Below are 16,142 nucleotides of genomic sequence, written 5' to 3'. Positions count from 1 at the left end.
GAGGTATGCTGCTCTTTTTAGTCAGCTTAACAAAGCTTTGACCACTTCCTGCACTCACTCTAAGACTTGAGAGACAGCCCAAGAGTGCACACACTCGTGCACACACTCGTGCACATTGTCACAAGAAACACACACTGGCGCCCATGAGTCAGAGCTGAGCTGACTCCTTTATGTCATGCACTACTTTGATGTGCAATGAACTCTCTTTAGGTGGAAGTAGAGAGAGATTATAAATTGACATGTTGGTTGTGATTCTCGCCCCCATACTCCCATCAGTAGATAGTTGCGGTTGTCATAGCGATAACTAAATTGTGGCCTTCACCGTTAACTGATACTTCAAAACAGTCTCATGCATCCTACTATCCACAGCATGTTATTCAGCAATGACTTTCCTTGGAGGCTAAATTGACACTGATGCATCATCTGCATCAAACTGGGGCTATGGTGGCGCATGGAGTAGTGTGATGCGCTGGGAGCTGCAAGGTTGTCAGTTCAAATCCTGGCTGCCCTATGTGCCATGTCGAAGTGTCCCTGAGCAAGACACCTAACTCCCAATTGTTCCCCAGACAAAAAATGTAATGCATGGTTTATAGTGCAATGTAAGTTGTTTTGGATAAAAGCAGCAGCTAAATGACATGTAATGTAATTTTTAAATTAGTTTATGCCTTTCAGTCAAATAAAAGATATGAGAAAAGATTTGAACTTTGAAGACTTTTGATACCCTTTTAACGTTTGATAGTACTACCCCAAAAATGTGGACCAACAAACCAACGAGAAGACACACAGAACCTATATTGAGTCAATTCATATATATATAATTTTATGAAATGTCATATATTAAATTGAGATACTTTCACTGCATAGCAAGGCCTGTGTTTACCTCTGGGCTTTGTAAATTCAGTGTTATTCGTAGTTGTGCTGTTCAATTATTCTTGTACTTATTTATTTTAATTTGACTGGGTTGACCTCACTTCTTCAAACAACGAAAAGCAAAACGTCTATGTAAAAAGATGACATTTTTACTTGACCTTGAATGGTCATAACATTGTTAAAAAAATTACTTGTCTATTCGTTCCCACTACAATTGTTTTGTAAAAATCTGTTCTGTATTCAACTTGATTAAAAAACATCTCACCATATTATTTGAGTAAACAATCTCTGATATCATGGGTTCTTTTCTCTAAAAAGAAGCAGATTTCAACGTGGAAAATTCCGACTCCCGGGGTTGATTTGAACGCACCATCAGCGCGCGACCTGATCACGAGCGCCTCACGAAGCTGCTCAAATTACCTCCATCTTCATACATTACCTGGTCGTGGAGTTTAATGGCAAGTTTACCCAGTTCCATTCATGTAATGTTTTGTGGTAGCGTTGTCCACACGTAGGCTACAATTGATTCTAAAACGTGTTCCTTAAAAATACCTAAACGTTGAAGTTGCCGTTTGTTTTTGATGCGAGATGCTAATTAGCTAACGTTAGCTTAATGTCGTATGTTAACGTTGCTTTGGTAACTCAAGCCGTGTAGCTACGAAAGTTAGGATTTTATTCAGCTGCATGACTTGCACAATGATTTGAAACTCGATAGTAAGACTTTTTCTGTTTCAACAGGTGGAACATGTCAAGTGGGGATATATTTTATGACAAGATTCACTTTCGGCATGACCCCAAATGGAGCGGGCGGCTGGGCCCCGCGGAGGGGGGCGGGCTGCTGCTCTGTGTGGCCTGCGTCATCGAACTGTTTGAGAGCCAAGATGTTTCGGTGAGGAACATGAACCAGACTAACGCGAATCACTCCGTTATTTGGCAGCATTGTGTTGGTTAAATCGTTGCAAGTACATTTTCAGTCACAGGTACTTCGTAGATCACAAAATATTTACTGAAAACACATTATACTGGTAATTTCCCTTGATAGATGGGCTTTATTGACCATCCCATTACTCTCTCTCTGCTGCAGTCGGTGAGGAAGTCTTTTGCCTTGCTCGGTATCTGCCAGGTGCTGAGATGTTCTCCGGGGGCCCTGAGAGAGCTGCTCCGACAGGACAGCAGCGTCTCTCTGCGTTTTACAGCTTCTCTATTGGGTGAGAAACCGTGGATCACACAGCATGAACTTGAGAAGCAAATGAAAGACATTGACGTGACATTGAAGCACTGGGCTGTCATCTTCCACCTGTTCCATTGTCTCCAATATTACACTCTAATAACAAACAGCATCAACAGTAATTGTGACACAGCATTGTACACTCTGTTTGGGGTTGCCCATCGCGAACCAGCAGCGGTGATTCAAGACATCTTACTGGCTTGAGTTTGCATGTATGTGCTGCCGTCTTGAAATTTATCTCCGCTGTAGTTGCAGTCGGTGCACTGCTTTTCTGCAAGATCAAATTTCATAAACCATATATCTTATCACAATACTATTGGCATCTCAGCAATTTACAGAAATAATAACAAATTCAACAGAGATGACGAGCTGTTCACTTCTTTTCTTTCATGTTAATCAAAGTAAACACTGACCATCAGTGGAATCAATTCCGTACATACATACATTACATTTACTGAACTGAGAAGATGTTTGAACCTTCATTAATTACCAGTAATATAGCGTATACTGCTCTTCCAACTGCTCTTTTTAATCAAATGTGAATGTAATGTAAAAATTGTCTACTACATTTTTCAGAATGTTGAAATATTCTGTACCTACCAGGCTATGAGTAGAGTATACAACTGCAGACCAATGCGATGATCACATTATTATACAATGATTAAGGAGAATATTTTAGCAATTGGTCCAGCACCATCCATCTGCCTTGGATGTAAATAAAGTCATCAATATTTTGACAACTGCCGAGTAAAGCCAGTTACACTCTGCCGGCGTACAGGGAGAGTAGCTGTACTCGCACTCATTGGATTTCAGTAGGTTATTACAGCGCAAGTATTGTGCCATTTGGAAAAAGTAGCAAACGCTACCACCAAAGAGTCATTACAGGGCTTGTGAGATGGTTCACTGAACTCAGTTTCACATGTGCCACCGAGAGCAGAATCCAATAAAAAAATATGCCCTTTGTTTGATTTTTACATGCTTGTAGGCTAGTATTTGCAGAAGCAGTCATAACAGCTCTTGTATTCATCACACACTTGGTCCATGACATCCTGCCAGACTGATGCAGCAGGCTGTAGATTTGTGTCTGTCACACAGGTTCCATTTGGGTACAGATGGTACAGTGTGATTCATTTAGACCTCAGCACTCAATATCATGACTGTTATTGTATTTTGTGTCCCCTATTTTATCCAGCTCCCATTTCTTGACTTAATTAATTCCCTCTTCATGTATCTAGCCTGCTCTTTTCTCTTTTTAAAATCACAATAGGTTTGAAAAGTGTGCTCTTTAAAGCTGTGTCTGTTCTGTCCCCAGCGATGCTTCACACCGTGGAGGACCAAGCCACTCTCGAAAAGGTTGACCAAGGTGAAGAGATGCCTCTTTTTGGTTTAGATAAGGTGTCTGTGCAGTAGGGATGTCAACGAATATCAAATCTATAAAACAGATATTCAAATGTGAAAATTAATATTCAAATGTAAAAAAACCAAAAAAAACAGCGGCAGCAGCGACGCAACTGTCCTCTTTGCGGGTGGCGCGCTACTGTACTGACTTTAAATTGCATGAATAAAATAGACTAGATACAACGGGCTCCATCCGCTTCATGCACCGGTTTGAGGTTTACCACAGCACAGCTCGCTTGGAGCGTTCAATGTACTCAAAAAACTTAAATGAATATTAATAATATTAGTTTTGAACACTGAATGAAGCCTGCCATATTTGGGAATCGCGACCTTAAATTGCTTGCACAAATTTCTTGATCAGCACTCAGCATTTTTTCATTGTTGTCGTTCATTTAAACAAGTTCTGCGATCTTGGCCATTAGTTAATTTACTTATTTTTGTGTAGGTAATATGATGTTAAATATGTTTTAACTTAAAAGAAATGTAAGAAAAAGAAACCTATACAAGTAGTTATGTCTCGTTACCATTACTATGTTATTGCCTAATGCGCAACCTATGGGACTCTTCAACGAGGAAAGTCAGTCTGGACGTGACGTGTGTCTCTCTGCGCTGTGACTGCAGCTGGACTGCTGCAAGCCTCCAGGTTTCTGTGACAGAAACAGCAAAACAATACGTGCTTTCACGTCAGACACCTCAAAAGTCTCCAATTAAACCAGATAAGGTCGCTGGATTTGTCGCGAGGGTTAGAAAGTCAATATAGCAAACAACAAAGGAGTCTGCGCATATCTTAAGTCATAATTCCAACTTTTTAAGTCATCATTTGGACTTTCTAACAATTCTAACAACAATGGGCTACCAGATATTTGAATATATATATATATAAGCGAATATTCAAAAGTCATTTTTGAGCAATTTAGACAGCTCTACTCTGCAGCCTGCTCACAAACAAAGACACACTTTTATACTTAGTTGTTAGACTACACACACACACAGGCAATGAGTCACTCTTAATGTAGACACTTACACAAGAACGGTCTAATACTCTCTGCCGGTAACCAAGGTGATCTCACATTGACTTACCCTGCAGTCTTTACATGTACTGCTTTTTGAGGGCTTTGACCTCATTTTATTGATATTGTTTCACTGCAACTCGTTGCTGTATCTTTCCTCTTAGAATTGATTAGTCAGTTAATGCTGCTGCATGCAGATTCATTCCTAATGTTGGACTCACAGTGAACTAACTGCCCCGTCACATTTGTCTTCCAAAGTGCAATTGATGTTCTGGTAGCTTTCTCAAAATGCCTTAGGAAACACTTTGCTGTAATAGTTAAGGAGAGTGCTTAAATTGGACACTGGTTTTGCACTTTGGAAAGATAATTTGTGAGGAACATATTGTGAAACTCATTTGAGCATCATAAATAATGCATTTTTTGTGTGTGAGTGTATATGGAGAAACCGAAGACGAAGAAGCGGAAAGAAAGCCAGAAATCTTGCACAGCCTTTATAACATCAGCTAAGCAGCTATTGTGATGAGCAACTAGCTGAGAATTATACGTGCAGTTGGTCTTTGTGAAAATGTGAATCTCCTGGGGACAGAATCTAAACATTAATCATTTGCTGGCTTGGAATTTGACCCCAAATTTGTTGAGGTTGAATAAGTACATCACAAGGGATATTTTGAATATCAAGCTAATGATCCAAGGTAATTGTGATTGGTAAAAAGCACCAAGACGAATGCAGACCTGAATTTAAGGAAGCAGAAGACCTCTACACTGATTGCTGTGATCAATTTATTGTTCCTTAATCTATGATTTGATGTGAATACATTAACATATTTGATCTTGGGCATGGCGTCAGTATTCATTCAGTATTATTGTGAATTAAAAGCGACATGTCGGACATGGTTTATTCCAAAAAGATCTGCACTGTTGACAACGCACGTGAACAAGTTCCAGTTGGGAAGATTCAACGGACATCTGTAAACAGTGTTTCCTCTACCAATATAACAAGCGACGCCCCCCCCCCCCTTCAGTGTATATATATCAATATTATAAAGAAGATTTAGAAACAATGCCGAAGTTTATTATGTGTGTACATGATTGTTTTTGTCTTGTGTAAATGAGTGCGTTTGTGTGTGTTTGTGCGTCTCAGTGCTGGTTCAGCTGCTCCTGGAGCTCCAGAGCGAAATGTCGTACCGCTTTGTGTTGGACGAGATAACCAAACAGGTGGGACACACACATTCACAGACGCACAATGCAACACACCTGCTCCTCTACGCAGGACACTCATCAACGTGCTCAAATGTTTCGTGGCACTCGTAAATCCCACAAGGCGTCCTTCAGCAGACAGACTGGGTTTGTGTCCCTCCTGCTGCTGCGATGTCACCCCTGGGGGGGAGGCAGGGTCAGAAGGACCCTCACACAGCAGCCAGCGCTGCGGCTGGATGACAGTAAAGCTGTGTGTACTGATGGGACAGCAGGCAGGTGCACGCAGGTGTCCATGGTTACTAGACTGAATTCTGAGTGTTTGAAAACACTGAAATATTTAAACATTTAAAAAATGCTGCTTTAGTTGTAACTCGTAAATGGATATTTCTTTGTTTTTCATTGTCTGCATTGCTGCTAAAAATGCACTTTATAAAATGCTGGTAGGCTTTACATTGTGGATGTAGCCCGTACCATGTTCCTTTCCGTTGTTGTGTATGTGTTGTTGATTTGCACTTTGTGCTTTTCCTTTGTGCAGCTGAGCGATGGGCTCGGCATGAAGGATCTCCTGCCCACCTTCACCTTCCTGGGAAACCTAGTGGAAGCAGCTCCGAACACGGCCAACAGCCTGGTGACTCAGTACGGTGAGTGTTCATGTGTTCATTGTGATTTTAATAACTTCGACTAGCACTTACTGTCAGTAAAGATGTAAAAAAGCCACTGTTTTGAAACATACTGTTGTTTAGTGGAGGGTGATGGATTTACTTATTTAGTTTTACGACATTTAGAAAGTTGCATAATCATTTGAGGCCAGGTCATTTAATCCATTGAAAATTGCTTTGGGTCCGTTTTAAAACTGCAAATGAGTTTGCATCTGGCCGGATCTCAGATGGCTTCTCTGGGCCTTCTAAAATAATTGGATTCAGAAATAATACGTCACCGGGGCAATTCACCTTGAGAGTTGTGATCTAGAAATATATTCAACTTGAATGGAATCGAAAGCTGTGAAAGATAATTAAATTTTCAGTATCCCTTCTCTCTGCATAGGGACATCCACATTTTGGTCACGACAGCCTATTTTGACCTTTTCAATTCCAACCCTAATGCATAGAAATAGTCGTGCTGTGTCCCCTTTTGAAAAATTCACAAAACCATATTTTTCATATCCTTTCCGTGGTACTTTCCCAACTCAATCTCTCCGGCCGCCGTGACCTTTTCTATTAGGCTCCAGCTGCATTGAAATAACCGGTCCAGCTGAAAAAGTTACAAATACATGTCATTCACCATATAAATGGATTTATACAGTATATATATATATATATATAAAATCATATAATATATATATATATAATTAAAATCCTGTGAGGCAGAATGGATTCAATCTAAGCCACACCTGTATCATGTCTGTCTAACTCCTGAAGCAGCGCTCCGCTCGGTTGAATGAGCATTGTTAGTCCACCTCAACCATGTGTGTCTGTATTGGTGTGTGTGTGTGTGTGTGTGTTGTAGCTTTGTGTCGTGCCTGAATGCTTGTTTTTACGAGGGTGACTGTGAGCTTTGTGCCAAATGAGCAGGCATCATAGTGATTTTACTATGCAACATGTGTCTGGCTTGGTGTATTTTAATGAGTTTCCCATGACCAGCCTGTGGCAGTGGTGGGGCGTTGTGGTGGGACGCTAGACGCCGGCCGCCCCTATTGACGGAGTCTTGTCACTCAACAAGTGTCGGTGGGGCTGTTTGGACTAATGACAACGACGTGACAGTGACAACACAGGGCCAGCGCACCCTCTCACACACTCATGCACTTTCTCTCCCTCCCTGGCTCCCTGTGCATCTCACTGGTCAACACCAGTGTTTCTCTCACACTTTGGCTTTTCTCCATCTGAACCGGCTCCTTTTTCTCTACACAATAATGCAACATTTCAGTGGATCAAACTGCCAAAATTAGCTGTTTTCCATCCGGCTTATAGTCCAGGTGACTATAAGCCGCTTCTTTTTTCCCACGCTACAACGGTGCGGCTAATGTATCATTTTTTTACGGGTTAACGCACGAGAGCGAGATAATTTGCACATCATATTTAAACAGTCGTCATGGAAAATACACGTAGGAATGCATATGATTTAGCATTTAAGTTACCGGCAATCAATGTGGCTGTCGGAGAAGGAAACAGAGACCTTGTAGACAGCAACGTGAAGAACTTACTCAATGCAGAAAGAGGAAATGAAAGGAGATGGCCCCAACTTGAAAACGTTCTTGAAGACTGGGTGAACACAAGGGTGTAACCACGCATTCTTTAGGGGGGTCGTGTCCCCCCCCAATATTGAGATAATACCAATCCTCCCCCCCTCTCAATATACAGCAGAACATATGTAAAATGGATCGATACCGGGCTCCAGCTGGTGGGCTCAAGCTGCTCAGAGCGGACCGCGACACGGATCTCTCCGGCAAGACGAAGGGTGGAGGAATCTGCTTCTACTCCAACATCAGCCTGTGCAACGACGTAACACTGTTCTCCTGGTGTGGAATCTTTGATCATCAACTGCAAACCCTTCTACTCCCCCGTGAGTTTGCTTCATTCATCCTGGTCGGTGTTTACGTGCCGCCGGCGGGCAACGAGCACGAGGCACAGCGCACACTCGCCAACCAGATACGACCAACCCAGACTCCTTGGTTATTGTCCTTGGGGACTTTAACAAAGGAAATCTCAGCCATAAACCTCCTAAATACAAGCAGTTTTAAATGCCCAACAAGAGGAGAACACGCTGGATCACTGTTACACCACGCCAGCCCAAAACCCGCTTACAAATCAAATAAATGTGTAAATATCTCATGTGACAATGTCAATTCAAAGGGTGCTCAATAGTCCGGAAATGATGGTATATTTGGATGGGAAGCTACAAGTCAGAATCCAGGCTCAGTCAAGCAGGCTGTAGCAAAACGATCAAAAAACAAACAGTCGTGGTTCACAATGGTACAACAAGACAGAAAGGAACCTTTGTGTTGTGTTCGAGAAAGCAAATGACAAATGTTTGATTGTTACGTCTTAGCTTTGTGCGTCTGCCTTTGGGGCTTCACATATGCGCCACAAAATGCCGGTTTAATCAAATCGTCTGGGAGCATCACACAGGTTTGGATCTGCTCCACAGAGCAGACGGCTCTCTCTCCGTCCTCTTTCAGCGCTGCACTTCAACGTCGTTCACCCTCTGCTCTCAAAGGCTCTCTTTTTCTGTGTATTTTTGCATTTTCTCTGATGATTAGATCGTGTCCCCAATTATAAAGCACTACAGCTGTCAAGTAAACACTTTGTCCAATAAGATCCCTGATTGGCAGAGATCGTAGCAGCAAAGCACATACGTGATGATAGCGTGTCACTTTTTGCTTGTGATTGAATGTATTTTGTTATGTACCAAATAATAATGTAATGTTTTATTTGACCATTTATTTATGATAACAAGACAATGCAGTAATGTTCAAATTATTACTCACTTTGAGTTGTATCTCAATAACTATTTAGGGTCAGGCCTCCAGGTCAGTCAGGCCTTAAATATCTTTGTTTGATGAGTTCAGCTTATTAAGTTTCACTTTGTTTATGTGTCCTTGATTGTGTCTCTTCCGGTTCCTCTTTAGTCCTCCATCTCTCTCCACTCTTCTGACTCTGTTGTGGAAGCCCCTCCCTCTCCACATCCGTCTGATGGTCTCTCCCGCTCTGGCTCTCTCTCTCTCTCTTACTCAGCCTTTCTGCCTCCACCAGCTCTTCTTATCGGTCTCCTCGTTTGCACTGTCACTCTCTCCACAAGAGTCTTTCCAGCCTGTGTTCAGATTCTCAGTCATTCTGTCTCTTTGTCCGTGAGCCAACTTGTGAGTCCCAGAGAAAAGCATCCTCTCCTTCCCTATGCATTGGTATAATCTCCTTATTTTTCTCTCCTAAGCCTGTCATCTTACTGTTATGTGTCTTCAATAGCAATCTTTGCTTTCATCTCCACGGAAGCTTTCCCTCCATGTTTTCTTTAGCATTGTCTGTCATCTTTTTAAAGGTTGTTCAGGTGAAAGTCACACACAGACTTTGTTCCAAAGTGTTTGCTCCATTTCAATCCTGTCGCCTCGATGCTGTCATTGTGCTGTTAATCGGTGCTTCTTTCACAATATATTCATCTTAAACAAACCTCAGAACAACTTTGTCTGCTCCTCCCTTTTATGAAAAAGTTACTTCAGTATTTTTCATCCGTGACCCTATTTTTCCGACAACAGCTGTTCTAATATCCGCGTTATATATTTAGGGGGAATTATGCATCCTGTGACAAGCTATATTGTTCTTGTTCCCCGTCGTTGGATGAGCAGCTTTTTGTATCAGACGACATTATGGAAATCAGTCTAGAGGGAAAATATTGTGTTTCTTAATCTAACTAAGACTGCTGTGTTCTGGACTCCAACACAGCAAACACTTCCTGTCACTTGTCTTTCAAACTCTCACATTCGTCTTTCTATGTGCTCCTCGTGCACACATTAAACACACAATTCACTTGATTTATTGCATATATGCACAAAGAGGTTTTCCCGTGGGATCACTTCTTTTGCTGTGTGTGTTGTGTGTTCTGTCCTCCAGTGCCCTTGCTGGAGCACCTGTGCTCGGCCCTGCTCTACCCAGACGAAGCGCTGAAGGCGTCGGTCGTGTATGTTTGGCTCAAACTGTTCAGGACGGCCGGCGGCTCTGCAGCTCAGTCTCTGCCCATCGCCATCAAGGACAGAGTGTGTATGCTGTTGCTGCAGACTTTGGCCAATGCCAGCTCCCCCAATCTCACCACAAACTGTGTTGGTGAGCAGAAAAACACCTTTAACTTGTTTTATTCAGCTGTCTTAAGCAAAGCCAGGATATACTGTCTATACAAAAAGGACTTATTGAACTGAAAGCTTTCATGATTTAGGTTTTTCAAAATGACTGGGTACAAGAATGCGTGAGATCATTAGTTGCCGTAACTTCTGAGTTTGTATCTCTATGTGGAAATGCACTGATTGTCAGCTAAATGACATGTAAAAAAAGATCGGCACGATGTATTTTTCTTAAGCAGCAGAAAATGTAAGTGAGATTGAATTGCCGTCTTGGACAGGTTTGAAGTTTTTTGAGAACAGCACAGCTTGCTTATCCGAGGGAAGCATGAAAAACACATTTATCAAGCCAAGATAAGAGAGGATGGTATGAAAAATGGATGGAAAAAGCACATCAGCAGCCAGTGAGGTGGCAGAGTGGGTGAATTTGTAGTCATGAATGAAACATTATCTCACTCCATTTGCTGGGGATAGAATCAGGACTGGGACTGATGGGAATCTGTAAGAACCGAGGTGAACTCACAAACTGTTATCTCTTCAGAATAGATCCCCACCGGTTAGTAGGCATAATGACTTATGAAATATGGGGGTTTGGGCCATAAAATAACATGTTCATCACCATCTTTCTCAGTAAACGGTGCGGCTAGATGGAGTAAGAGGAGGGATTATGCGGAGATGCTTTCAGTTTTTAGGTTAATAAAGTCTCGAGCTTGTGTAGTGGGTGATAACTAGAATGGAGTTGTTTTTATCATTGTATTCATTTTGAGATAACTGTGGCCTTTGAAAAGAGTTTCAAGGTTTATTCTTATTTTTAAAATGGCTGCAGTTACGATTTTGCTGTTGTGTGTGTAATTTTGAATAGATTTCATCTTAATAGGTTTACGTTTAAGCTACTTGAGGAAAGGATTAATTTAATGCTGTATTATCTACATAGCGTTCAACAATTTTCCATGAAAATAAATATATGCTCTTGTGTTTTTGTTCTAGTACTTTGTCCCCAAGTGGCTGGAAAGTAAAAGCCAACCCAGGCAGCTGGAACATTTAACTACTAATAATATAACTGTTGCATTGTGGGATTGAGTTTTGATCCGAGCAAAGTATAAATGTATTCTAGACTTTTATCATTGCGGTAGTTGTGCTTGTCATCATGAGTCAATCTTGCATCAATGTGTCTGGAGTTGTATCTCAAGTGAGTTCTGTCCTCAGTTTCTGCTCTGTGCCTTTCATCTGTTAGGTCTGCTGAAATCGCTGGTGCAGCTGCCAGAGGCTGTGGCAGTTCTGATGAACGGGAAAAGGGATCCGACCCCGTGCCATGAGAACCAGAACGTCCCCACCGACAGCGGCCAAAACCAAGAGCAACAGTCCCCCGACCAGTGCCCTCTGCCTCTGATGCTGAAAAAGGTCTCTGTCCAAACATCCTGCTCCTGATCGCTGGAGCCACACAGTGACACCGACCGTAACCATAACAAGAGGTTCTAATCCTGGATTAATGGGCCTTTGAATAGATGTTCAGGGAGGGTTTACCCTGGACAAATATTTGAGCTTCATGTCTGGGAAATCAATGCGTAGATTACATGGACTCTGATTTTCTCAGTTATGACTCGCATTACACCACAGCTCACAAAATTAGCGTTGTCTTCATGTAGATCTTTATTAGATTCATCTATCCCCCAAAACATAATTATATTGTTGCTTATTGGATCCTTTCCACCGAAGTCATGGAGTGTTTTGACTGATACAACACTCTATTTAAACTATGAGAACTTGGAACAAACGACAGTAACAGTGCTACACAAAAACTGAACAACTAGACATTTGCAAATACTTTCTCAGCTGGGTCCTTAGCCAATAAAAATACTGTACTTTTCTTAGATTTTCCATCCTATTGTATATTGGTGGTCTGTCTCAGGGTTTCATGGAAAGTGTTTATATTTAACTAATTCATCTATATTTACCTCGGGGTCGGTTTGGTTTAGTGTTATCTTAGAACTGTAATATTGATATCCTTGCCCCACCCATTGCCAAACTGACAATGTTAAAGGAGCTCATGGATTAGAAACATTTCAGTCTGACAAATGTTAAATGACACGATCTTTCTCATTTTGAGGCCCCTCATTGCGTGTGCACGACACACTACACATTTTTGACAGCCGTGAAAGAAAATAATGTACAAGCTAAACAAGTGCCAACATTGTACTGTAGATGAGTTCCAGGCAGTTAGCAAAATACTGCTCTTTTTATCATCATTAGCTATAATGTAAACTACTATGCAACAACGTGGAAGATCCATTTTCAATGAAAAGTGGTTTCTCACAAAGACCAGGAAATGTTTTTTCTGTCCAGTTGCTGATGACTGGTGACGAGACGTTGCAGGCGACCAGTGCGAGGTGTATTGCATCGATCCTGGTTCATTCCCAGTGCAGCGCTCCCTTCATCCAGGCCGACGTACCTGGTGATATGCACAGACAGACGTACTAGCCTGTGGCCTTCTCTGCTTTGTCTTCTACAAATTAATTGACACATCTCTTGTTACGTTTCAACTCCCTCTCTTTATATTTTCTACTATTTATCTTGCTGCTGTCTACTATCTATTTACTATCTTTGTTGCTTTCTGCTTTGCTTTTATACTTTTCCTTTCCACACTGCACAGGGCTTATTTGTAACAGTTTAAGGTAGGATGGGGATTCAAAAAGAATATAAACATCCTTTTTTTGTTGATAATTTCCCAAATTTGCATAACAGCATTACACCCTGTTTTGGACATGTGGTGATGATGCTACAGAAGAGCGTTGTAGTGATCAGTGTAGCAACGTTGTCTCGTGTACTCTCTCTTTCCTTCTCTCTTTGCCCTCGTAGAGTTTCTATTCGACCGTCTGGCCAGCAGTAATAGTGAGGTGATGCTGTGGTCTGCTTATAGCTGTTTGCTGCTACTGACCGACGACCCTCTCTTCTTCTCCCAGTGCCACTCGGTCTACGGTAAGAGAACCCTCTCAGCTTGCTGTTTCAAACACACAACGACAAAGTGTTGAGTAATCTCTGCAGGAAAGTGGCCATTTGTGGTACATCAGTTAACGTCTGAACATGAACTGATGGAAATGTAGTTCATTAGACAACTTATGCACAAAAGTCTGAGCCGTCAATAATTCAACCAAAACCGTAATGAGGGAAATTAAGCTTTACGTATACACAGACCACGTTAATGTTTGCTCTGCGCTGTAGATCGGATGGAGACGGAACCACTTAAACGATGGGTGAGAAATCACACGTTTAACGTTGTTATTCACAATAAAGCCAACAGCTTGTAGGAAACCTTTGTCCTCAATCCTCATTTCAACTTAACAAATCGGCTGTTCCTTCCACTGTGAGCTTTCGTGGAACAAATAAATAGAGACAGGACATTTGACAAAAGTTCCCCTCAAAACAGCGTGCTGTCTGTGCTGCGCCGTGTATACAAAGCAGAACTAACCATGCAAGTAGTTTGCACCTGTGTTCTGTTAACAACACATATCTAAGTGACAGTTTTGTCCAATTGTAAAAGCTGTGGTGAGGCAGGTTTTTAAATCTTCTATCACTGGAGGTTACAAAAAAAAGGTCAGAAAAGCATTTCAATACAAACTGTGCCAGTTCACAGGTGGTCTGGTGTAAGTATTCCTCGTGCTGTTAAGTCCCTGCTCACTCATAAACAAGATATCATTACAGTAGACTCTGTTTAGCCGCAATGGGTTTGTGTGTTAGGTATTGAGTCCCTTGTGCGAAGTCTGAAGGAGGCTCTGCAGTTGACCAACCTGGAAGTACCGAAACAAGGTCTGCTGCTCCTTACTGAGATACTGGAAAGGTGAGACAACACGATTTTATATATACATATAAGAGTCCCTCTTTCTCTCTTTCACTCTCTCTTTCTCCTACATAATATATCTTTCTTCTATATATATATCTATATATAGTGTCTTATTTCATTATTTACAGTATGACTTTTTAGTTTATTCGGGTTATCTACAGTATTTCTATATTATTTAGGCAATAAGGTACGAGAGGCCTTACTGTATCATCAATATGCACTGAGCCGGCAAAGCCTCGATCCACATTAATGCAAAAAAAATTGGTGCAAATACTTTTCCACCACATGTGTGTTGTTGTGTATATAAAATTAATTATGCTTTGGTTTTAGCATCCTGGTTAGCTGCAGCACTTTTCCTTGGAGACACTTACTGAGCCTTTGAGTTATCTGCAGCCGAGATGCCGGCCGCACTGAGAAGGATTGAAAAATGACGTCAGAAACCTCTTCCTGGTACTAAGGACCATGCAATGAGATTGAGTTGAATGTTAAAGTTTTCCCTGGGATCTATTTCACTTTGTAAAACTTGTTTCCAGTTGATCACATTTTATAATATAATTGCATCAGGATTATGATTAAGGTCATTCCTCATTTTTAAGCTATTGCATTTTAAAATCACCAAAACATCACAAGTATTTTGAAGATGTTGTACATCACTGCATGTTTGTACTTAGACTTTAGCTACAGCACCATCACAAATTTGGACACACTTTCTCATTAAATTGAAAGAGAAAATGTGTCCACACTTTTGACTGCTACTGTGTATATACACAGACCTCCTCTAAAACGTTAAATATGGTGCACTGGAAAGTTTAATTATTTTTTAATTAAGTGACTGCCGGCTCGCAGATGAAAATATATCACAAGCCACTAAAATGCTGTCATATTTCTGCAAGGTTGACATCCTTTTAATGGAATGTTCGCTCCGTCACATGGCGATGATAGCAAGGACCAGAGATTTCAAACAGCAAGGGAAATTTCTCTTTTATGCTGAGTGGAACAGTAAAACAAGTAACCAGTGCTCCTAAAAGCTGACCATGCGTGTGTGTGCACAAGGGTTTGTGGCGGTGATGGCAATTCAAACATTGCAAATGTGTGAATGAGCATTTCTCTGTTTGTGGCTGTTTTCCTGTGTGTTTGCACCCATTGACAAGCACCAATGTGTTACTTTGTGTGTGTTTGTGTGCACCTTTATGGGCATTGATGGGTTATTTGGGATGTTCTATGTGACCACTGTTGTGACAACAGCAAGCCTTCCTTAAACCAGGGAAGGGAGTCTGGTGATCCTTTTAACGCCAATAGGTCAGCACTATTTGTTTGTTGTGTGTCCCTTTGCTGACAGAGAGGAGATAAGTGTCTGTGTGTACGTCAGCGAGACGGAGGGAGGGCGACTTCCTCTGGTGTTATTGGCACAGAGAGATCAGGAGAAAGAACGGACTAAAGCGTCAGAAACCCATGAGCAAAACGTTCCAAAAGGGCTTCCCCTCCTCCTTACTTATTAGAATCCAAACAGCGTCATTTTATTTGGTAGTTAATTATAATTGATGATTGATTATTTGCAGTGATTCCGCTGGAATGTATCGTCCATGCCCTGGCTGCATGATATTGGAAAAAGCTGATGTTGGAATGTTTCTTTTTCTGTGGGACATATCAACACAAGGAGGCATTTACCCCCATTAGTCTAATGCACTGTATAAACAATCAAATCATAAAGTCATAATAGTGACACCCACAAATCATGTTAAATGAGACGGGGTCCGTGTTTTACAACGAGCCATGCTG

General features: G+C 41.4%; 1 protein-coding gene across 1 annotated transcript in view; it reads left to right on the top strand.

The window, feature by feature from the left end:
* Nucleotides 1–16,142, top strand: part of LOC119221035 (meiosis inhibitor protein 1) — a 43,057-nt gene that overhangs the window by 2,235 nt on the left and 24,680 nt on the right. Inside the window, exons 3-13 of the mRNA XM_062565860.1 lie at nt 1,189–1,328; nt 1,609–1,759; nt 1,955–2,078; nt 3,411–3,461; nt 5,648–5,721; nt 6,239–6,344; nt 10,305–10,514; nt 11,760–11,926; nt 12,869–12,977; nt 13,382–13,501; nt 14,261–14,360. Coding sequence (XP_062421844.1) covers nt 1,616–1,759; nt 1,955–2,078; nt 3,411–3,461; nt 5,648–5,721; nt 6,239–6,344; nt 10,305–10,514; nt 11,760–11,926; nt 12,869–12,977; nt 13,382–13,501; nt 14,261–14,360 — 1,205 coding nt within the window. The 5' untranslated portion in view covers nt 1,189–1,328; nt 1,609–1,615. The remainder of the gene's footprint in view (nt 1–1,188; nt 1,329–1,608; nt 1,760–1,954; nt 2,079–3,410; nt 3,462–5,647; nt 5,722–6,238; nt 6,345–10,304; nt 10,515–11,759; nt 11,927–12,868; nt 12,978–13,381; nt 13,502–14,260; nt 14,361–16,142) is intronic.

This window comes from Pungitius pungitius, chromosome 12, assembly GCF_949316345.1.
Source record: "Pungitius pungitius chromosome 12, fPunPun2.1, whole genome shotgun sequence".
NCBI classification, from domain to species: Eukaryota; Metazoa; Chordata; class Actinopteri; order Perciformes; family Gasterosteidae; genus Pungitius; species Pungitius pungitius.
The sequence above is the reverse complement of the archived record's forward strand: the minus strand, read 5'-3'. Positions and strand labels throughout refer to the sequence as shown.